This window comes from Montipora capricornis, chromosome 11 (assembly GCF_036669925.1).
Source record: "Montipora capricornis isolate CH-2021 chromosome 11, ASM3666992v2, whole genome shotgun sequence".
Classification (NCBI taxonomy): Eukaryota; Metazoa; Cnidaria; class Anthozoa; order Scleractinia; family Acroporidae; genus Montipora; species Montipora capricornis.
In genome coordinates, this window is record NC_090893.1 from 2,480,787 (window position 1) to 2,504,220 (window position 23,434).

The 23,434-nt window shown below is 39.0% G+C and overlaps 2 protein-coding genes across 4 annotated transcripts in view; both read right to left on the bottom strand.

Annotated features, from left to right (window-relative positions):
- Positions 1-12,200, bottom strand: part of LOC138022840 (uncharacterized) — a 15,016-nt gene extending 2,816 nt beyond the window's left edge. The window contains exons 1-3 of one of the 2 annotated variants that reach the window (XM_068869812.1): positions 12,028-12,200; positions 8,416-8,563; positions 910-1,608 (exon numbers count right to left, since the gene is read on the bottom strand). In XM_068869812.1, coding sequence (XP_068725913.1) covers positions 910-1,608; positions 8,416-8,532 — 816 coding nt within the window. In that variant the 5' untranslated portion in view covers positions 8,533-8,563; positions 12,028-12,200. Of the gene's footprint in view, positions 1-909; positions 1,609-8,415; positions 8,564-11,604 lie in introns of both variants that reach the window. The other variant, XM_068869813.1, reaches the window with a different exon arrangement.
- A 215-nt stretch (positions 12,201-12,415) lies between these two features.
- On the bottom strand, positions 12,416-23,401 carry LOC138022838 (protein starmaker-like). 2 transcript variants are annotated; one of them, XM_068869810.1, is made up of 8 exons: positions 23,303-23,401; positions 22,163-22,259; positions 19,628-21,175; positions 18,696-18,933; positions 17,411-17,533; positions 15,244-15,327; positions 14,498-14,596; positions 12,416-14,030 (listed from the first exon to the last, which is right to left on the bottom strand). In XM_068869810.1, exons 2-7 carry the CDS (start codon positions 22,181-22,183, stop codon positions 14,499-14,501), a joined length of 2,112 nt encoding a protein of 703 aa, XP_068725911.1. In that variant the 5' UTR covers positions 22,184-22,259; positions 23,303-23,401; the 3' UTR covers positions 12,416-14,030; position 14,498. The 2 variants fall into 2 exon arrangements, with proteins under 2 accessions (XP_068725911.1, XP_068725912.1); XM_068869811.1 differs by having other exon boundaries at positions 22,163-22,262; positions 23,303-23,369.
- Between the last annotated feature and the right edge of the window lie 33 nt (positions 23,402-23,434).

Sequence of the window (23,434 nt, forward strand, 5' to 3'; positions counted from 1 at the left end):
AAAAAAAAACCAAAAGAAATATCGCGTGATATCAGGAGCATTTAAATACTTTGTTTTTTTCGTTGCAAATTTCTCAGCTCAGAGTGAAGCGAAAGGTAATCTCTCTTAGAGCCGATTTAAAGGGTACGATTTTGTCACAAGCTTACGACAGGTCTACGACATGCTTACGATTGTCGCTGCGTCTTAAACATATTTTAAATTGCTATGGCTTTTTTTTCTCACGTATACTACAATCTTGAGTCATGTCGTAGGCCTATCGTAAGCTTGTCGCATGCGACAAAAATCGTACCGTGTAAATCGGCTTTTAGAAATTATATGAAATTTTCATACATTTGAACTGCGGAAATAGAAACACATAAGAGTTTGAGAACATCGCGGTTGACAGAGCCGAGAAATTTAAGCAGTTGCGAAGATAGCCTGAAAAAAAATATCTAGGCTTCAACAATTCTCGTCCCCTGAGCCACTCGCTTTCACTTACCGTGTGACCAAACGAGGACTCTGGGAACCAGAATGGACTTCAATGGGGCTCGAACCCATGACCACGCGATTGCACAGCACTGCTCTACCAAATGAGTTATCAAGCCAACTGGGAACTGGTCACTTGTAAGTAGAAGCGCGTGAAATAAATCCATGCTCGGCGAACTGAACTTGAACCCATGATTGTGCGATCGCGCAGCACTGTTCTACCAACCGAGCTATTAAGTCAACTGAGAGCTAGTCACTTGTGAGTTCGATTTATATTCCGTAACAGGTGAACCAATGAATGACATAGGATATGACATCTGACATATGACATACGAAAAATGACATGTGACATATGACATATGAAAAATGACATGTGACATAGACAATGACATATGTCACTTTACTTTAGTGACTAGACAACAAAATGTTCCGTATGAATCCTACCTCGGTTGGCATCAGAAATCTAGGATCTAGTGACAACTCTTGCTGTTTCGCTTTGGTCACTGACGATTCCTCATCCTCGTACACGGTAATACTTGGCACTTCACGAGTAACACTACTGCTCGTGTCACAGGCCCTCAGGGTAGGTAATGCGAGTTTTTCTTTTTCGCAACAAGATGGCCCTTGTGTGTCAACAAGACAGTTATCTTGCTGATACCTAAAATCTGTTGATCCACTTTTATATGCAACGAATGGATCAAAGTCATTGTTATTCAGAGGCTTTCCAACCCTTTTTAAAAAACGCCTATCTTTCTTGAAAGAGATTTCAGGTATTATTCGACGTTCTTTGTCGTCATTGCTGACACTTTCTGTGACTGACAGACGACAATCAAATTCTTCATCTAGAGTGGGAGTCGTGGATTCCATTCGTGAATCTTTGCCGCGCTTTTCAAACTCAACTCCAACTCGTATGTTTTGGAAATCGCTTGGCAACCTTGTGACAGACAACTCAGAGATTTTCGGTAATGTCAAAGCTGTGCGGGTGCTGTTTTGCGAGAAGCAAATACCAGGAACACTTGATGGTATGTATGGAGTTTCAAGATTGAGGTACTGAATATTTCTGCTATTGTTGAAGATGTCTCTTGGTGGAGGTTGAAAATTCTGTAATGGGGGCCTGTTTTGTCCTTTACGATTCCAACATTCCTGTATAAATAAATAAATAAATAAATAAACAAATAAATAAATAAATAAATAAATAAATAAATAAATAAATAAAGAGTGAATGAATGATCAAATAATTAACTTTTTAGAGCGCGCTCGGTTTCAATTGAGTGTCGAAAAAGCAAAACCAAAGTAATTACTTTGGCCAATCAAAAAGGACGGAGACAATCCAGTAAACCAATCAAAACTCGAAGTAATTACACGTAGCAGACACAGAGCGCGGGAAAATGTGCACGCGTAAGCCACGATTGGTTTTGGTTTCACTTCTGATTGGTTGAAAAAATGGCGCGAGAACTTTGAACCAATCACTGAGTGAAGTAATATAAAACCAAAGCAATTCGCTAATTAGGTACTTTCGACACTCAATTGAAAATCGTTCTAATCACCAGTAATTTCTAAAAGTAGAGTCCAATACCCAAGAGTAAGAATCTGGTATCAAAATCAAGTTTGTCCCCATCAACGTCAAAAGAGTACATTATCCATCCTGCTTACTTGCTAGCATTAATTAAGATATGGAAAGTCACCCCTGACGTGCGAGCTCGCGGGCATAAGCCTATGAACAAGCAAGAAAGGAGGTGACTGGGAGGGAAGGCTCCTTTTTCGATTTGGTTCGCGCGAAGTGACATATAAAAATAATTAATCGCACTTAAATAATAATAATTACGTCATCCGGTTGGCCAATAAATTGAGGGTTTTCATTTGACGTCACGGCGGCCATGTTGGAATACAGAACAATGCAGTAAAATGTCTTCCGGGAATTTGACTCTATTATTATGCAAAACTTGTGGGGCCATTTTCTATTGTTTTGTACACCAACATGGCGGTCTCCTCACGTGGGTGCAAAGCAAGAATAGTCAACAAGTTAGAATAGTGTCTATTTTAAAACCAAGTTTTGCCGGAAAATAAAGTCGCGCAAAACGTGGTTTAAAAATGGACACCGATAGGGACTATTGTAGGCCAATTTGGGTAAATTTTACTCTCAGGTGGACTGAAAACTGATTAGTGAGTGTTTTCCATTGACCTCTTAACATCAAAAGCGAAATCATATACAAATTATTTGGAAGTAAATAAGTCAATTTGAAGGTTTTATTTTTTTGCACGGTGCGCGCTTGTTGGTCTTTGTAAAGAGTAGAGACATTAAATGCCTCTCAAACGTGAATTGAAAAACAGAGTTTTGAAGCAAGCACCCGTGGACAATCTTCCTGTCGGTGTACGTTGGATCAGTGGCTTGATCTGATCGGCGTAATTACAAGCTGAGAAACTAAAAAACAACCTACTGCTTCAAGATGGCGGCGAAGTTAAGAGCTTTCTTCAACGTCAGTTTTTAGTTTTTTAATTAATCATGAGAGTTCACTGATTATGTTTTGCTCAATGCACGAGCGGGCGGAATTCTGCGAAGCCTTCAATCTGATTGGCTCTGGGAGAGGGAGGAATTTTTCTGTCTTGCCCGCCAACCCGAGCGGAATCCTAGCCCTGGTTGCGTGAGCTTGTGTAATAGCAATAAAAGCAAGGTGACACACGCTAACACCAACCCGGTGTGGCCAACACATCACGCATGCGCACAACCATTTCACCCGGTCAATTAGCTTGCCGTGGGAGAACAGTTTTGCTGTTCCCAAGCCCGCTTACCACATGTTTGGCATGTGAAGCTGCCACTTAAATTGCTAAACACACCCGCCTGGTATATTAGCTACGCCATGCTGATGAGGCCCAAAAGGCCGAAACAGTTGTCCATGGCTGCTAATTGACCGGGTGAAATGGTTGTGCGCAGGCGTGATGTGTTGGCCACGCTGGGTTGGTGTTAGCGTGTGTCACCTTGCTTTTATAGCTGCTTGTGTAATGACCTTAGATTTCCAATTTTAGACACCGGATCCCTTTACACACAGAAGTAAGTGTTTCAAAACAGATTTTTGTTGGACCAGAGGCGTTGAAATAGCATTCAAATCATTTTGTATGTCGCTTACAGCATTTGCTATCAAGCGCGGTGCGAGTTAATTAAAGAAGTGTTTTCAGAGAGGAATTGAGAGATAGAGAGAGAGGAAAAAAAAAAAAAGTTACTTATCAGCTAAGGGTCGGTCCGTATAGCGAAAAACTATGACCTCGGTCTTAGTTTATCGCTATACGGACCTCACAGCTGGCAAACAACATATATTTTATTATTTATACGGATTAAGATTGTAAATATCATTTTTAGCATTTTAGAAGATTATATATTGTAAATTTAAGATTGTTTTAATAATAATAATAATAATAATAATAATAATAATAATAATAATATATTATCCCATATTATGGGATTTTATTACGATACAGACTGATCACGTGATAGAGGCAAGAAGACCGGACATGATTGTTGTTGAAAAGAGAAATAAATGTTGCAAAATAATAGATTTTGCAATACCATATGATAGCCGTATTGAGGAGAAAGAAGTCGAGAAGGTAGTGAAATCCCAGGATCAGTAGCATGAGAATTGAAGAAGTTATGGAAAATGAAAACAATGGTAATTCCTATTGTAATCCGAACATTTGGAACAGTTCCAAAAGATCTAAAGAAGAGACTAGAGAATATTGGTATAGAGACCAAGAAGGATTCTTAGGAAGGTCCTAGAAGTTTGAGGAGAATTGTCACCAAGCTTCCTGGAGTACGGAAGTTCCATTGGAAGTCCAATGTGCGAAAACAAGATAATAATAATAATAATAATAATAATAATAATAATAATAATAATAATAATAATAACGATATTTCTCGTTACGTCACCCATTGTTATCAATATCCTAACTAGAAGCTAATTGACTGTTGAAACAATAAATTCTCTTGTTTTGGCCGAGGTTGGCAAATTTCAATATCAAAAGAAATGTGTCGTCAATGTTTGTAAATAAGAAATATCGCTATAATAATATTTCGTGATTTGAAACAATGTGAGGTTGAGGAAAGTTTGCCAGTCTATTAGTTATCCCTTTATATAAACACCATAAATTACTAATTTAATTTACAATAACCCTAATATTTCCAGGGTTTTATCACTTTGAAGACAGACAAATCGTATTCTGACAGCATATATGTCTTTTCCGTATTGCTGGGCGATTAAATATTATGCTAAATAAAGTTTGGAGGCAAACGAAATGACAATCATTTAAAAGTCCACCAATTATGCTCAAGATTGATCACTTTTTTTCTTTCAATGTACAATTTTCAATGATAAAGCCAGAAATTCAAAATTACAATTGCAAAGACCGATCTCTTTTGCAGAAAGCTATAACCGACGTAATAAAACAATATCACCTATCGACCACTGATAAAGCAAGAAATGCTATTACCTTTTGAAGAATAGTTTCCCGCAAAGTTGCAAAGGGTTTTTAGATGGCATGAATTTTCTTAGAGATGAAACAAGTTATTGCTGTAACTCGACAATTATCACACCAGAATTTTGTCAAATAATTGGATATATAAATAAAAGCGCAGTTGGAAAAATGAAAGCCGCGGGTCAATAGCCAAGCATATGGAAATAGCCTAGGTTAAATATATTAGCATTGGCGACTTAGAAGGAAGCAAATTTTAAATTGAAAATGAAAGGCCACATGGAAAATATGTAACAACATGTAACTTAGGTTTCTATCAGAACGAAACAAGTTGTAACGGTCTTTACCTCCAAACTAAGATTCATCGGGCAAAACGTTACGTTCAGTCCTTCTTCGACGTCGAAAAGAAGAAATGGAAATTTAATTAAAAAATGCGGCAAATAAACCGCGAAACGAGCTCTCAAAAATGTGAAATGACGATTATTTAGACGTTATGTGGCGAAGGATTCTTAAATGGTTAGAACTCATTGGCTTAAAACTCTAGCAGTTTATCCTTCCCAGCTGATGTGGTCTCCGCTATTAAATTATTCAACTAGCCATTGAACCCAACACTTAAATGAAGGCAAAGTGACTTGTATGTAGAGACTAAAATCATTTTGTTCATTTGTCACTCGTGGGCTAAGCGTTCGATGCCAAAAGTCGTCGGCTATCGCATGATAAATATCAAAAGTACAATCTGAAAACATGATGTGTAAACCAAGTAAAAAAGGGAAGCCATTTAAAGAGCTTTTCTGTTCACACAATTGCCGTGCTTTCAGCGATGCAAATGATGTCGTAAATAGATTTCCGGGTGTACCAGAGTGTTGTTACGGCTTTTAAATAAAACTTACCCTCCTAAAGGATGTTGCCCGTACTTTGTGAGTCGCTTACATTCAAATAAGCCTCCGTTTCCTCTTTTTGAAAAGTATTTTTAGGATTTAGCTAAGCCTTAAGATTGGCCCAGAAAGTGAAAGTCTGAGACAACAAATTCGCTGGAGAACAGATGCACGCGATAAAAATAACTCATTTGTCAATGGATAATCAAGTCCTTTTAAATAATTATTGATTCCCGTATTTCGCCACAGTCGTTGGCTTATAAATTAAAACAAAAACCGAAAAGATCTCCTCTGTAGGGCAATTCAATAGAGCACCCTTTGCGTAAGGGATCTATTTTGGACAATCATTCAATACACGTTCCTTAAAGATGAAAAAATAGTAATGATTATTAACAGAAAAGCCGGTTAAAAGAAAACTAGAAACTGATGAATATGCATGCATAGGTCGAGTGGACAAGCTGATGGTGTTTAAAACAAACTTAAAAAAATCGCCGATGGTCTAAACAAGCGGTGAAAATGCGGCATAGTTTTTATGCCGAGCTTATCTTACCACTTTTAATTCGCGGTTAAAAGCCTTCTGGTTTGAACTGATAAACACAGTCTTTTCATAGTGCCATTTTTCTTTAATATTCCGCCTTCTCAAATTTAGATAACGACAACTGTACATAAGCTATTAACGGAATGGCAAATTAGTCAGAGTGGCATTGCGTTGACTTGGGGTGTCCGGAATAAGATAGGAAAATAGTTAGAATTCAACCTGTCCATGACTAAAAACGATCCTGGCTCGCAAGCGAGCTGAGCGTTTTGCTTTAAAAAGGCTATTGATTGTTAGCATTGGTTATCGACCATTTAAATGTTGTGACTGCTTTGCTTTTCTAGAAAATTTAATTTCCGGAAAAGCAACCGTTTTGGTTGTAAGGGGGGAGTTTGAAATTTAAGCATCGCAAAGCCATTTTGGCGACCGGCTGACAATCACATGCAACGGAACCAATCAGAAATCGAAGGAAAATCAAGCAGTTTGGCACAACAAAAAGCAAATGAATAGAGCTGTGTTCTCCGTAAATCTGGTTTGGTGGATTTTTCCAGTTAAAAGAATCATTTAATAAAGATATAGTAATTGTTCGGCTATGATCATTATCCAGCAAGTTGTCCCTTAGGGTGCGTTCGATTGACCCTATTCCGGAATAAGAATATGTGGAGTGATGATTTAAAACTGTATGCTTGGTGTTTTGACGCAACAAGGATAATAAAAATATGTTTAAAATAGCATTTTATCGGATGTTTGACAATTTTAATTTGAAGCTCCGTAAAAGCGAACGATTTCTAACTTCTATTCAATGTATTCTTATTTGAGTTATTCGGAATACGGTCAATCGAACGCGCCCTTAGGTACATCATCGGCACAAACATGAAAAAAATGTCTTCTCTTATTTTACCTCCTTTAACCAGAGATGGACGCAAAATGTGTAGAAGCGTCATAAATTGTTCCATTAGCTTTCTCTCGTTCCGGAAGTCTTTCCGGTGGAACATTCAAAATGGTGGACAGCCACATCCGGCACGACTGCCATTTTGAATGGCTGTGACAAGAATGGTCCCAGTGGGACAGTTTATGAGAAATACATGACACCGCATTAGAAACAAGCGCTAAGGATTAAGCCGCAGCTAAGCTAGTACCCAGACCTCCCACGGTAGAGTGAGATCTGGGTACGAGATTAAGCCGCGGCCACACAAGCGATTTTTTGCGTGCGGCAGTGATGCGATTTTTTCAAATTGTGTCGCTCCGCCAGCGCGCGATGAAAATTGCAAGTGTGGCCACCCTTGAACTGGCGACGCGAGAGCTAAAAAAATCGCAGAAAAAAAAATCGCAAGAAATTGAATGACGGTTTAGCTGTCGTGTCGCCAGTTCAAGGGTGGCTACACTTGCGATTTTCATCACGTGGTGGACAAGTGGTTAGGTGACGGGTTAAATTAATCAACATTCCCAGGTTCGAGTCTTATGTTCATACACTTGGGTTGTCTCTTCAAACGAATATGACCATTTCCCATGATCCATATCAAGCTGTCAGTGTAATAAAGTAACGATGATAGTCAATTCAGAGCAAATTAGCAATTGTGTATATCGATAAATTAGGGGTGGAGGTAGCCGGGGTTGCAAAATAATATCGATACACGCCACTTTCGAAAATACCATAATACTCTTTGTTTGTCCCTCCAAATTTTGCTTAAGCATTGTTTCCAGTTACTCTTGGGACTTAAAACGAGGGGGAAACTGGAAAAAATGCTTATGCAAACTTTGGAGGGACAAACAAAGAGTATTATGGTATTTTCAAAAGATAAGCATAACATTATAACCCACACCGACGCCTTAGTCCGTTGGCATAAATTCATGAATAATTCGTGGTGTTTTCAAACTTGGACGAGAACTCTATTATGTTCGAAATTTTCTGCGCAACAAACTCGTTACCAGAACCTAGAGTAGGGCCAGCCCTCGGCCTCGGCCGGCTTAAAAAGGCCCTGGGAGCGATCAAGACTGCGCAGTAGTCTGCGTAGTTCCCGGAAACGGTGCAAGAGTGCGAAGTAGCATACAGCTTTAGGAATTCCCTCAATCACTTACAGCTTTTTCTGTCTTCCCGATGCCGTATAAAGATCCCTGGTTGATAGCAGACTCCACTTCTTCGAGCCAGCGGTTTATCCTTGGCTGTGTGGGATCCAGGTCCTTCTCAACAGGCATAACATAAACCAATTTACGCCGGGTCTGGCGACTATAGAGAGAAGGAAGTCATTAATTTGTGCCATCCGACAAGAATGTACTCCCCCGAATAGAAGCGAATATGTCAGCATGAAAAGAAACGCGCTCTTGGGTTCCAACTGGAAATTATGAAACTGCTAATCATAAATATTACAAAATTCTCGAAGCTGATTGAATCTGCGCGCGCCTATTTATAATGGTAATAGGACCGAGTAGAGTCCAATTCGGTCTGTAATCATACGAGTGATTAACAAAATCGGACGACCGCGTAGCGGGAGTCCGATTTTTTTAATCACGAGTTTGTTTGCCGACCGAATTGGACGACACGAAGTCCTGCTAGCAATTGATCATAACCATTACAATTTCCGAGAAAACAAATGCATTCCTTTTCATTGTCTAATGTTACAAATTCGTCCATTTTGGAAAATCCTCAGTTTGGAAGGGTAGGTGGTTGTTGCTATGGTTATTGTGATAAATTCTGTGATTGGTGGATTAAGCTGAGTGCAATTAATATGACTGGCTGATGTAACTGTCCGATTTCAGTTATACGATTACAGCCAACTGTCCGATTTCACTGTCCGATTACCACCCTACACAATAATTAGTGAAAAATAAAGCACTTAATGCACCAATCAAATTTGAGAAAATTGTAATGGTGATGATTAGTCGTGTAATTGACGTGCGATGACGAGGGTGTCCAATAGGAAATTACAGGTATTCAATTTGAACAACTCCAAATTGGAAACCTGTAATTGGACATCTTCGCCATTGGCACGTCAATCACACGCACTTGGATGGGTTCTTTCTTTTTGTTTTCCTACTGTTTGCAAAACAGAATATAATTTTAACTTTTTCAGACAAAAAGGTATTCAAAGACTTTTAATCCTCACATTTTGTTATAGTTACGATTCATTAGTAATAGGACTTTCGTGTCGTACAATTCAGGGGTAATCATGCTCGCAATTTTTTTTCTTTCCTAAGGAGGAGAAAAGGAGGCTCTGCCTGAATCGCGTCAACTCTTTGAAGCCGCCGCAGCCCGAATTTCTGGACTAGACAATCTTGTTTTCTCTCATCAAACTGGTTTTTTCAATTCGAGCATCCGTTTAGTGATAAAACCGATGGTTAAAATTGAGCCAGCTGTACCATGAAAAATCAAGATAGCAGCGCCTATAAGGCATATTAGGCCTGGGTTCAAAACTGCATCCTGGCAACATACATGAAGCGCATTCTCAACAAAGATCTTACTCGATTCATGCAGAGTCTTTGTTAAGAACGCCGAAATCGAGCAAGCAAAAGAAAGGCTCTACTAGCAGGGTGCACTGAGTCCTATTACTATTACAAATACACAGAGTTAAAAAAAATGCTGAAGTTAATAGATCATAGCTAAAGCCGGTAACGTTATTATTATTTTTTCGCTGAATCAGAATGCTAAAAGTGACCCAGTAGTTCACCTTTAATGATTGAAGTTTAAAAATAATAATGATGCAAGACTGGCTGTTCGGCCTTGAGCGTATATTTTTATGTATTTTGTTTTTCCAATATTTCACGGCCTGACTTCTTCATCTCGTGGCTCCATACGCAAATCTGGCGACAGCAGCCAAAAAAAAGGTAGGGGGGGGGGGGGTGGGGGAGCTTTTTCTTACGAGAATTATATTTTTAGCATTTCTAGTTCTTACAATTTTTTAGCCGACAATGTTAAATCGTATTGCTTCTTTACTTGTGCAAGATGTTTTGAAATTTCCAAATCCCAATCCCATCCCTTTCAAAAATAACATGATCCGTCCTTTCTTTGAAACAATGGAAGCACTGGTCCTGTAATTTATTTTCTTATTTACACAACCACATGATCAAAAGTTAAGGAAAAAAAAAACAACCCTCGATCACTAAAAACAAAAATTACAACAACAAATTACGAAGCCATTCCAGAGCATGGTGACAGACTCCACTTTTTTGTGAAAATATCCAATACTTTAATAAGCGATGTGAACTTTTCTGTTTCGTACTTAATTTTAATTTTTGACTTAAGGGTTCCCCTGGGATCGAGGCTGTTCATTCTTTTGTACGAGATTCAATATAGTTTTCAATGCAATTAATTATTGATGCAGAAATGATCATGAAAGGATACGAGAGCATTTTAATAAAAAGTATAGATTCGGCGAAGGTTGACAAAAACATCGTGACCCGCATTATTTTAGGGATGTGATGGCGCGTCAAAAAAAAAAAAAAAAAAAAAAAGCACGCACACAACAGGATAAGTAACTTAACTCTGGCAGAGGGCAAAAAGCTGAATATTGTTTACCGCGCGTGGTTATTACTAATATTGTTTACAGAGCGTTGGTTATTGTCTACAAAGCGTGCGAATTTGGTATCACCGAGGACAAAACCAGCTGGTGGATAAGGCGTAATTTGAATCACGTTTTCACCTAAAAAAGAGGGGTATAGTTTGGTCGTCGAGGGATCAGAGATCGTGTGATCAAAGAAGTGCTTAAGGGCGATTAAGACAGAACAATTATTACTTGCAACTTTCGTAACCTACGCCTTTATCTCAAATTGAATCGTATCGTATCGTATCATATCGTACCATGTAAATTAAATACTTGAGACACCCTTACGACAGTAAATGGTCGAGAGTCATGAAGTACTGTTTATAATAATCGTAGGCTAAAATCATAACTTCCAAATCGCCTTTAAGTTGTTCAGGAAATGCACTTCAGTGATACATTCTTTGGTACTAATGAACGAGATTGCATAAGCGAAAGAAAGGACACAGATGAATAATTGGAAATTTCTCATTCTCAGAGTTGTCTCGCTTGATTCTTGTTCATGAAATATGGGTATGGTAACCGAACCCTTCATGAATTCAACAAAGACAAATGCAAAGAATTATATAAACTCAGCAGCTACAAGATCGCACAACACACAAGTTAAAACCATCGTTTTAAGACCAAAATTTTCCCTCAAATGCTAAACTTCCATGCAAAAATGTAGACTAATCACACTTAATCGCCAATTTACACACTTGAGTATTCAAACAACATATTCGATAAACCTTACCTTTGAGAAGCTAGCTTCCAAATACCTTTCTGTGCAAGTCACGTATCAAATAATATGCATATTATGGCAGTGAAGTGAATTCCCAGGAGAGGATCCTTTGTTTGCAACGCGCGCGTTACAGCATAAAATGTTTTGAGACAAAGGCGATGCCTTCGTGAGGACTATAGCTGTCTACTTTGTAGGCAAACGTACTCTTTAATTGCCAAAGAGACTTAAATCGATGCTTCGACACAGCGCGAAGTTGTGCAGTTACAGCTTGCTGGTTCTGCGAAGTCACTTCCCAAATACAGACAATTTGTTATCGACGCGTGGTTTTCCAGTCCTTGACAATACTCTCCAAATTGACCTTAATTAAGGTGTAAATATGACTGTTTTCTTTTCTCCAAGGGTTTAAGTCGACTAGTAAACGCCACATAGACATACCTTGTTCATGGTGTAGGAAGTGTTGCCATCCCTTCCCATAAATGTCAATAGTTTTCCGTCTTTGCCGAATTCAAATGTTATGCTCCAGATCGATGACAAAGGGCACACCCCTTTGTCATAAGTATATTTAACTTTTCAGTCTTATACAGTGAAATCTAAAACTAGTTGTACGCCACAAAGCTGGGTTAAACAACCTTTTATACCATATGGGGTGTGGTTATTATCTCTTAATCTCGTTTTAGACATGTAACCGTGTCGGAAGTCTTTCCTCAACATTAATCTTTCGATTAAAAATCAATATAAAAGAAAATAGACTCTTGCCTGCTACGCCAACCCCAGCAATTAGCACATCACTTCCGACACTCATCGAAAAAAGGCACTCCTGTCGCTAGATACTTAAGATGTTTATTTAGTCGGTAAAACACCAGATATTCGGTTTCATTTTAAGCTTTTACACATGCCAGTAATATATACAAAAAACCTGCGGAACGTTTTGTTTCTAAGATAAATCTTCCCCCTAATAACATACATTTCGCTACTTTCGTCAGGACAATTTTGCCTTTTCTGTGCAGGAGAAAACTAGCAGTCATGTAACCCATGACAGAGCGAGTGAGGGGCATGGGTCCACTCTTCATTAACAGTCGCAAATGTTTTAAGGCCATTCATTCGTTATGACAAATGAAGAATGGATTCATGCCAGCTCGGTTGTTGATCCAAAAACCTGCCAGTTTTACTAAATGCGGGGCACTCAAAAGCGAATTTCGAGGAAATATGTTTACTTCTGTTGGAAAGCTTCATTTTATCTAAAGGAAGTATTTCAGTTTAATAGAAACGCTTTGATCACATGAAACCCAGCATGGGCGTTCACCCGTTCTATTGACTATTTGGATGTTAAATCAAATTGTATTTATGTCTTAAAGTTTTCCAGCAGCCGAATAGGAGCAAAACGAGGCTCCATTTGTTTATATCAGCACTTAACAAAATTAAAAGCATTTTTCACAAGGAGGGTAGCAAAAAGGTACTGCGAAAGCACCCTAGCTCGTCCAGAAAGAAAAAGCAACCACAGGAAAGTACTTCTCAGTAGCTTTCTTTTGAATAGTAAACCCTTTAGGATTTCACTCAGACTCAGACATTAGAACTACCTCGTGCAGAAAAAGCACATCAGGAAAGGCTAGGAAAATGTTTACCAGTTTTCCAGTTCTTTTCAAAGTCATTTAAAGGCCCATTTCCACCTTGAATACATTGCGCGCCGCGCATGAATCTCGTGTATCACGAAATTACAGAAATTGGGGCGACAAAAATAGTTAGCCTATCGAAATACGCTATGCAACAATAGTTCCATTTTCAAAACAATACCAAACGATCGCGTTGCCTCTGCGTGGAAATGGCGCCTTTAAAAGCTTTGCTCCAAAAGTAACTTGATATTCGACACTAAACTAATGACCTTAATCACGAAAATCTCACATTTAGCCTCGCTTTGAAAAACAAGCCGAAATGATCTGGGAAACGACTTTATGTTTCTCAGTTATTAATGAGCAAGTTTAACGGGTGTTATTGAAGAGTCCAGCCCACTAATTTTTGTTACTTAATTCAAAGATGTAGATGTATAATAAATATCTTACTATCATCATTTCCTTGAACCATGCTTTAAGTTACAACTCCTTGTTTTTCCAGTTAAAATTACGGCCCGAGTACGAAAAAACCGAGCAGGAAAAAGCGTTCCGCAGCATAGAATGCGGCCCCGCTCAAACTCAGTTAGAAGAAGGTATGATAAAACTCTCTCTGACAACCGTGACCCAGGTCACATTGATTTAGGTCATGTTTAACGCCGGATAAACGACAAATCCTCCAATGACTTTTCTCAAGGTAGAATTGCAATCTTCTACATGCAGAATCTTCTTTCCTTGCTTCAATTACAAAAGAGCTCATTAATTTCTTGTTTTAGTTGTTCGTCTTACATTGTTGATCGAGTTGTCGATGTGCAGGGGCAAGAAATATTTGATCTGCAAAGAGAATTCAGTGTATTCATTTAGTGACTCTGAAAGGTTGTTCATTGAGGGAAGAAATAAGGAATCTCATTATGCCTTTGTATAGCCCATTTTACAGTTCAGTTTGCACACTGACCTAGCCTATGAAATGACTGAGAGGCTGTAGTTGACCTTGTGTTGATACAGATCTCACTGCTTTTATCGTATATATTGTGTTGTTGTCATTCCATATCCTACATTAACATGAGAAAAGCACAAAGGTTTGTATCAAAATAGTGTCACCGGTAGCCTCGCTTCCACTCTTAGGCCAGTTAACTTAGCTACAACTGTAACAGCCCTCACCTAGCCGCACAACAGCACAGCTTCTCTTGAATTTGCGTTTTTCCTTGCGCAGCGGGAACGCAAGCTTTGAAATCTCTCTTCCACTTAGGTGGTAGCGGTCCACTTAACTATCGTTTTATTTTACTCGTCATTTTAATTACCTTATCCTGTTCTGGATTCCAAGCCCTGGGATTTCTCAAACACTCCTCTCATGTTTTTCACAATACCTCTCGGAGGACCACTTAATTCATCCTTTCGACCTAAAACAGGTACATAGAATGAAATCGTTCATGCAAACAAAGATAGGATGATGAAGCCAGGTACTCAATGCCTGCAGTGATGTCCAGACATTTCTGGACATAGAACTAATGCCACCATATTCCAGGGGGAGATTGTCGATTTTCAAACCAGGATGAAGTTGGAAAAACGGTTGCGGTGCAGTCACGCGCAAAGAAGTAGGACTCAACCAGGACCAGAATTTATGATATATTAATGCTCACTGCAACCAATAGACCACTTTCATAAATGGCGACCAACTTTACATTCTTTTGTATTTATGTTAAATAGACCTACTGCCCTCGTTTTAAAACAAATATTCTTTTGAAATTTGCTCGTCGTAGCGAGGTTAGTAGGGCTTATTAGCATTAAAACAAAAGAATAATTTATTTGGTCGCCATTATGAAAGAGGTCTATACAACTGAGTTTGATACATGTTGATAATTTGCACCTCTTCAAAATACTTCCTTGTATCACCGGTGAAAGTAAAAGGAGACTCTGCTTGCAGGATGTCTTGACTAATAAATGAATTTTCAAAAGAAAGACTGCACTTAAAGTCGCATTGGGGACAAGCATAAAAAGAGGCATACAACGGCCCGTTGGACACTGTACAATGACTGCCTTATGTTACCTGCACTCCGAGCCTGCTCAGCGCAATATCGATCTTGTTCAAACATTGCCTTGTACTTGCGTACGCTCACTGGAGTACCATCCTCTATAACGAAAAGGAAAACCGACTTAGGTGTACAGCAAGTTTCCCAGTATCCTCCAACCGGTTCCAGTATCCGACCAGTTATCGGAATAATTTCAATTTTTGCAACGCTCTGGAGTATTAGTTTACGAAAAACAAAGTATACCGAAAGAAAACCGAACATTTAAGCTTTGAGTTGCAAGCGTTGGCGCGCTTTAATCACTTACATAGGGCGCCGTTCTGTTCCGGTGAGTGAAATTTTCCTGACAAATATTAACGCTTTTCACTGCGCAGTAAATCTATCGCTGTTGAAGAAAGGGTCTATAAATCACGATATCTTTGAAGGAAACTTTCGATATTTGCAGTGAGTATTCTCAAAGAAATAGAACATCCTTCAATTCTCCCTGAAACTTACTGTTTTTAGAATAACGGAGGTCAGAATCATTAACAAAATTTTCTCTAAAAGTGCCCACAATCGCCCTGCGAGCAGAGCCTCTCCAAAACTCATCACAGGACGAGCGCAAGAGATCGAGGCTCTGCAGAAATCGTGTCAAGTCTTTTAAGCCGCCGCAGCACACGTTTCTGGGCTAACCACTCCGGTCAAACCGGTTTAGGCAGCGCGCGCATCATATTTTTGACAAGACGAAGACCAAAATCGAGCCTTCAGTATGAAAATCAATATCGCGTCTAGGAGTGCGATTGAGACGGCCTGGGTTTGAAACTGTCTCCAAGCAACGGCTTGCGCAAGCTCAATAAAGACTTTCTGCAGAGTACTCTCTTTCTCGTCGAGTTAAGAAAGGCTCTGCTGGCAGGGTGGCCCAGAGTACGACCCAATTTTATTTGATTACTGTGCAAAAATCATTGTCTAAGCTGCAGTCGTGATTATTTTCATATCGTTAACTTCAATTGATTTGTGTGTGGTGTAATGCTATTCTGATACAACTCATGATCAATTGAAACTTTCTTCAACGTTTTCCAAGGTATTTTGTGTTTTTCCAAAGTAGCTTTTTAAAGCAAATACATGCCAAGTTTCTCGGTGTGTTTTTTATGTTCCAGATATTTGCTTAATTGTGCGAATTAATTTTTGATTCCGACGAAAAATTATCGACGGAATTACTTTCCGTGTGTTGCTTTTATCACTGCACTTGCATAACTATCGGAAGCAGAAGTTATAGAACGGAATTTTCAATTTTTTCACGAAGTTCGGTTTAATTTATTCATGTGGTCGGATACTAAGCAGCAATGGACATCTGGAATTTCACCACGGAAACGAAGTAAAGACGCAAAACTTATTTTCATCATATTACAGACTAAATTTACTGCTTCAGGGACAAGTTTCACAGCTCTTGCGGCTAAGGAAGGAAAACTATAGCAGTTTTAAACTGAAGTGGTCGGATACTGGGCAACATACTGTATAAGTAGGCAAGCCCTTGATCAAAAGCCCTCATGATGTGACTGAATTCCAAACGGACATCCGGGGACGTGTCTCGATTGCGTTGACGCCCACATCGGTGGGGTAAGGGAATAGCCCACTTTCGATATATCAAAATTCAGTCCTAAACAAAAGGCATCATCTCGAGGCTCTGGGGAATAAATATAGGGATTTGTATGCGTTTATTCCCCAGGGCCTTGGGGTAATGACTTTTGTTTAGGAATGAATTTTAATATATCGAAAGTGGGCTATTGTGAGCGTCATTATAACGGGCATTAAAAATGCGTTCCGAGGCAATATCAAGCCTGATATTATGCGCTACACAAGTATATTGTACAACATCTGGCTCACTAGTTGGAGTTAAAATCACGAATACTAGAAACGCAAACGGAAGACGATTTTTTTTTAGCAAGGGATTAAATAACCAGGATAGACAGTAATGGAGAGAGTTTTCCAATACTGCGACATTATGAGATTCATGGTACATCATAATAGACATCACAGTGTCCCCTAACCCTTCTTCTTTAAAAAAATAGTAACAGTTTTGTGAGACGTAAAGAGTGAGACACTTTGAGACACTTTGTGATGTCTATTGTGACGTACCAGGAATCTCAATATGTCGGAGTATTGGACATGTGTGGTAATGGAATCTAGCTATTTCCTACTTTTTTATACCTTTGTCTTTATCACTTTTGGCTGTTTTCGGGAACACTGGACCACCACCTTCAAACATCTTTCCAAGTTCTTTTACTCTTCCACTTAAGTCTGAATCATCGTCTGGTCCTTTTTGGTGACGTACTTCAGTGGAAAAAAAACATAAAAGAAATTCATTGCGTGTTATATGCATCGAAATAATTATCGTGAAAACAAACGTATAACGTCATTATTCGTGTTAGAGGTTTTCAATTGAGTATCGAAAGTAATTAGCGAATTGTTTTCGTTTTGCATTACTTCACTCAGTGATTGGTTCAAAGTTCTCTAGCAATTTTTTCAACCAATCAGAAGTGAAACCAAAACCAATCGTCGCATGCGCGGGCACATTTCCCGCGCTTTGTGTCGGCTACGTGAAAATACTTCGAGTTTTGATTGGTTTACTGGATTGTCTCCGTTCTTTTTGATTGGTCAAAGTAATTACTTTTGGTTTTTGTTTTACGACACTCGATTGAAACTTGCTCTAACACATTCAAATTCAATGACCGGTTGAACTTAAAAACAAACAAGAACTCGTGGTTTTGGAAATATGATAAGAACCTGTATTAGTTTTCCACCGGATTCTCGGTCTGATGTCCCTGTATTAGATTGAACTCTAATACTCTATATGGAGATTGGGCTTTGAAAACTGCTCTAATATTTACTTCCATTTTTCTATTTCAATGCGTTTTGTGTTAATAAATTAGAAAGATGATACATTCGTTCTCTTCTTTCAGTTTTTGCCCTTACTTCACTCTTCATTTTGCGTGTTTTAGTTTCGTTGGGTGAAAAACTTTCCTAAACGAAACTGATAAGAGAAAACACTTTGAAACCGAGAGTAACTTTTAGTGTGAGGGGTTCTCTATTGGACACAAGGGGTTGAGTTGAACCAGCCCTTCTAAGAGTTTTTAAGTAATAAGTAATGAGTCTAGCTAGTCGTCGTCGTCGACGCAACTCAACAAGGTCGAAGCGAAATCATACTATGGTGCCTCTGACAACCGCTATACGGTCTATGTATGACCTTGGAGCACAGCTTACAGCCCCGCTGGAATCAGCTGTATGCTGGTTTTTGCTGAGGGAGGAATACCGGAGAATCCGACGGAAAACCCTCGGAGCACAGTAGATAATCAATACAAACTCAACTCACTTATGGCGTTAGGTCCGGGAATCGAACCTGGGTCACATTGGAGGGAGGCGAATGCTCTCACCACTGCGCCATCCCTTTCCAATTGGAAATTTCCTTGAGCGAGTTTTAAGACTTTTCTCTTACCAACAAATGTCACTTCATCCTTAGTTTCTTCGTCACTTTCCGCTCCATTTTCTTCAGGCACTGGCTCAAGTTTTCCCACATCGTCATCATTATCGGCGATGCTTTCGCCTTCTTGCGATTCATCCTCTGCAGAATCATCACTCGGGCAACTCTCGTTTTGTGGCTCGAAATAATCTTCAACTCCCTCTATGCCTTGATTTAAGAGTTGCGTTTCCGATTTTTCAACTGCTCCATTAGTCTGTAAAAAAATGTTTCTTTCCTTAGATCAATTTCGGTCTATTAAAGTTCAGTCCCAAGCAAAAGGCATCATCATGCTCGAGGCTTTGGGTAATAAATGTAAGGATTTGTATGAGTTTATTCCCCAGAGCCTCGAGATGATGCTCTTTGTTTAGGACTGAAATTAAATATATCGAAAGTCTGCTATTCTTGGTTTGCATCCACGTGATGAGATGGCCATGTTGATGTACAAAACAATAGAAAATGGCCCATAAGTTTGCATAATAAGATTACATTTTACTGCATTGAAAGATGCACACCAACATGGCCGCGGTGACGTCATATGCAAACCATCAAAAGACCTTTTTCCAGATACGGCGGCCATTTTGATTTCTATTGTTTCGAAAGACATTATGGGATGTTTAGGGGGCACATTAATGTTTATTTGACCCCTGGGCATCCCATAATAGCTATTTGAAACAATAGAAATCAAAATGGCCGCCGTATCCGTAAAAAGGTCTATTATGAAGAATTTTAATTTCAGACAACAAATTACGTTAACGAGGTGCATTGATTGCGTAACACGTAAAGTTGCGCAACACGCCCCAAAAGACGTTAAATAAAGAAAACGTTTCCCCTTTTTAAACAGAGACGAATCATTTAGAAGCTCGTACTAAGCTTCCAGAAACTGTTAAGACATAGAAAATTGCCCTCACCGTTACTGCTGTCGGTCCATTTTGCTCTTCAGGTTTCCGTGTTGATTCTTCTTCTGAGGTGGGGTCTTCTATGTGATCGCCCTGCCTCTCATTATCTTCAACCTCCTTGTCCTCCCCTTCTACTTCATTGAGGAATTCAAGAGAAGCCACATCCACCATGTCTCGTGTTGGCGACTCCACATTCACTTTCAGAGAATCACAGTGTTCAAAATTAGATTCCTTTCTGAAGGCCACGTCAACTTCGTCAGCACCGTCATTTTGTATGACGTCGATATCAGCTGGCTTGGGTGGCTCAACAAGATTCTCGTCTTGATCGTCAAGAGCTAAGTCTTCTTCAACGTTTTGCTTCACAGCAACCTCTCCGTCTTTGTTTCCATACTCCACATTTTTCTCCGGGATTCTATCCTCGTTCTCCTGTCCCTCAAAATCTCCATCTACCTCAGAATTGTCTTCTTTGTCATAGCAAGCTCCACCTGTAATGCTCTCTTCAGATCCATCGTCTTTGTCTGCCACTCCTTGTATCTCTTCATCTGGACTTACGTCTTCGTCTTCTTCTTGCTCGTCAAGTTCCTCATCTCCATCATGCTCGTAACGATTTGATTCATCTCCTTCATTAGTTTCTCCTTGCTTAATCTCATCCGCTTCGCTGGTCTCCTCTTCCCTTTTGTCTTCGGACTCAATCTCTTCGTCCTCCAAACCTTCGCCCTTCTCACTATTGTCACACGCTTCCGTTTCATTTACCTCAGTAATCTCGTCTCCTTGTTGAACTCCATCCTCTTCTTCACTTTCTCCTTCTTCTTCTTCTTCTTCTTCTTCTTCTTCTTCTTCCTCCTCCTCATTTTCTTCATCATAACCGTTCGCGTCCATTTCCATCTCTATATCGTCTTTAGTCCCTCGGTCATCTTCATCTCCATCTGAGTCCATTTCTTCCATCTCCACTTCAGCTTCAAAGTCTTGTTCATCTTCCCTCTCTGGTTGTAAAATCAATGGTGAATCTTCGAGCATCTTGTTTCCTTCCTTTCCAGTAACATTCTTCCGTTGATCAGATGCACTCTCTTTCTCTTCCTCTTCGATCAGTTCATCCTCTAAATCACATATGTGACCGGCGTCTTGCCCCGCAAGTGTGAAATTAGGTTTAGCAGATCTCACCTCTTCTTCGGTTCGATTGTTGTCATTTTCTTTTTCATCTTCATTTTCGTTCTCTTCTGTGTTTGAGCTATCACCCGTGAGTTGAAAGTTCAAATACTCTGGAGCAACTAATGTTTTTCCATAGTAAGGCAAAGGTTCAGCGGAGGATTCGTCTGTTGTTTCCTCATATGTGTTACCAGCACAATAACCATTAATAACTCCCTCCCTGTTTTTATTTTTGCCTTCATCAATATCGTCATTGTCTTCCAACTTATTGTTAAACTCTTCATGAACGCCATTGCCATTAACTCCCTCGTATTGATGTCCATTAAACTCTGTTTCTCCATCTTTCTCCATTGACTCTATCGTTGAATACTGTTTTGATGTGAAATCATCGACGCCCAATGGGAAGCTATCCGCCTGTCAAATTAAATAAATTAATTTAAAAAGCATAGAAGTATCGAATCAAGAGAGGATTCCCAGTCACGGTGTCCTCTTCCTTCCAATATGTTTGAAAGTCCAAATTTTGGGATTTTTGTTTTCCAAAGGGACCGTGTTTATGTCCTACCCTCACCACTAGCTATAAGTGTTTTGCGTCATCCCCGGATCCACTTCTCGGCTGTGTTTGCAACGTAACAGGCATTGGTCAGTTTCCTCCCATTTGGGATTCTTAAAGTTTATTTCTATAATTTGTTTCTAGCCCTTGAGGAGGGCGATAGATCAAGTATATTTACTTATTTATTCAAACATTCGTCAAAGAGTCTTCGATTTAAAGGCACTTGGTTTACAATATTCTCCATTTTTGCTCAGCCGTCTAGATTCTAAAAAAGCTTCCGCAAACAAGCAGGAAGAAAAAATACTCGTACCATTAAAAATATTTCCATAAATACGTACAAGTCTCACGATGAAATAAAGTAATTAAAAATTAACACCTTGAGGAAATGCTCTTGTAATGCGGTACTTTTGGCAAAATCAAATAACTCGGTCACTGTTAGTTGGGAAAGATCGATGATCAAGCTTTTCGTCTTAAATTCCATAATTTTTAGTTATACATTAGTCTATGAAGTTGACTCGGACATTGAAAGTTGCAACAAAAGTATTATTATTTCTGCTGAAATTAGTGTAATCAATTAATAACGTGAAGGGTAAGGATATTTATCACGATATCTATGGAAAATGCGTAAAGACACAACACATTACTATTTCAAAAATATTTTTTTCAAAAAATTGAAAACAAAATAAAAAAAGAAAAAAAGAAAATAAAAGAAAAACCCTTCAGCCAGACAGAATTAAAAGCAAAATAATGGCGATAATATGAACCCCAAACAAAATTTTCTTGACAGTATCAAGTGAACAAATTTATGAAGATTATTAGCAGGTTAAAAAACTTAAATAAGAAGTAAATACCTCGCAGAACACCGAGGCCATTCTTCCACCTAAACTTGTGTAAGTTCAGAAACAACTCCGCAGGGCAGCTGGCTTGAAATGATAGGCGAAAACCACTCTGCTTAAAAAGTAACAGCGTAACTTATCAGGTGACGGTGTTCGACGGATTAAAGTCGTTTAAATTGAACACAGCATGTAAAAATATGCCCAGCATTGTAAATATTTGTTTTTTTTTATTTTGGCTGTGGTTCAATGCCAATTGCGGTTTCATATAAAACGGAAAGAACATCTTTTCCTGACGTAACCATGTTTTCTTTAAACCTACTTCTTTCTAGTTTCAGATTTATGTGGGTTTTTTTTTCTTTTAAGGGCTTCACACGCGAAAAGCGTTTTGGAATCAAGCAGGTGTGGCGAATCATCACCAAGATTTATGTGAAGCCTTTAAGATTCTTGAAAATTGGAAATCTCAGGAAAGAGATTTTGTGAAAACGTCCGCAGAGGGGGCTCAGACTTAGCAAAGGCATAACACGCGAGTTTGATCAACCTAACATTAATTTTTGGTAACTTGAATTACACAAAGGCGAGGCGCTCAGTGTAATAAACCCCAAGTAATTTTGGTGTCAGGCATATCTAACAAAGAAATTAAGTTTATAATTTATTCCGAAGGCTATGAATGAAATGTCGGAAAAAAAACCCTTCAGATCAGTGTAATTCAAAATTTGGCAAGAGAGAAGCAGCTAATTTTGGGATTAAATTCCAGTGGAATTCCTTCAAAATCGATTGGAAATACCTGGTGATTATGAAATATAAACTATTGCAATTTCGAGGTTTCCTTTTCGACAATTTTGCCGGAAGCCTCCCCAAAGAAATTCAAAAATTTTGCTTTGCTGTGATATAACTTATAAATGTATTTTTGTGCATCGAGGACCATCAGAATGTTTCTAAAGGACACGCGATGGATGAGAATTGAGTTTCATAGAATCTGTCTTTGACATGGCAGAAAATATCACAGAAGTCATGAATTTACCTTTCCGATACTAGCAAAAGTCCCTTGACGAATTGAGGGCCCCAGGTAAAAAAAATTGAACTAACAAGTAACATACTGCTGTTGAAGTATACTCAATATCAGAGTTTTGGTATTGAAGAAAACGTAAAACTTACCTTACTGCAAGCGATCCCTTTGTCAGTTATATGAAGCAGGCAGACGAACTCATGCAAGACGAGTGCTACAGACTCAAATTAAAAGCTAATGAATGAACTCACTTTATTTACACCAGACACCCAAATTCGACC

Excerpts from the sequence above, each read along its gene's own strand:
- LOC138022838 (XM_068869810.1), bottom strand. The coding sequence starts at position 22,183 with ATGGCCTCGGTGTTCTGCGAG. Across the intron at positions 18,934-19,627 it reads ATGGACCGACAGCAGTAACG|ACTAATGGAGCAGTTGAAAA; the intron begins GTGAGGGCAATT and ends ATTTTTTTACAG. Across the intron at positions 14,597-15,243 it reads TGAGCAGGCTCGGAGTGCAG|GTCGAAAGGATGAATTAAGT; the intron begins GTAACATAAGGC and ends TACCTGTTTTAG.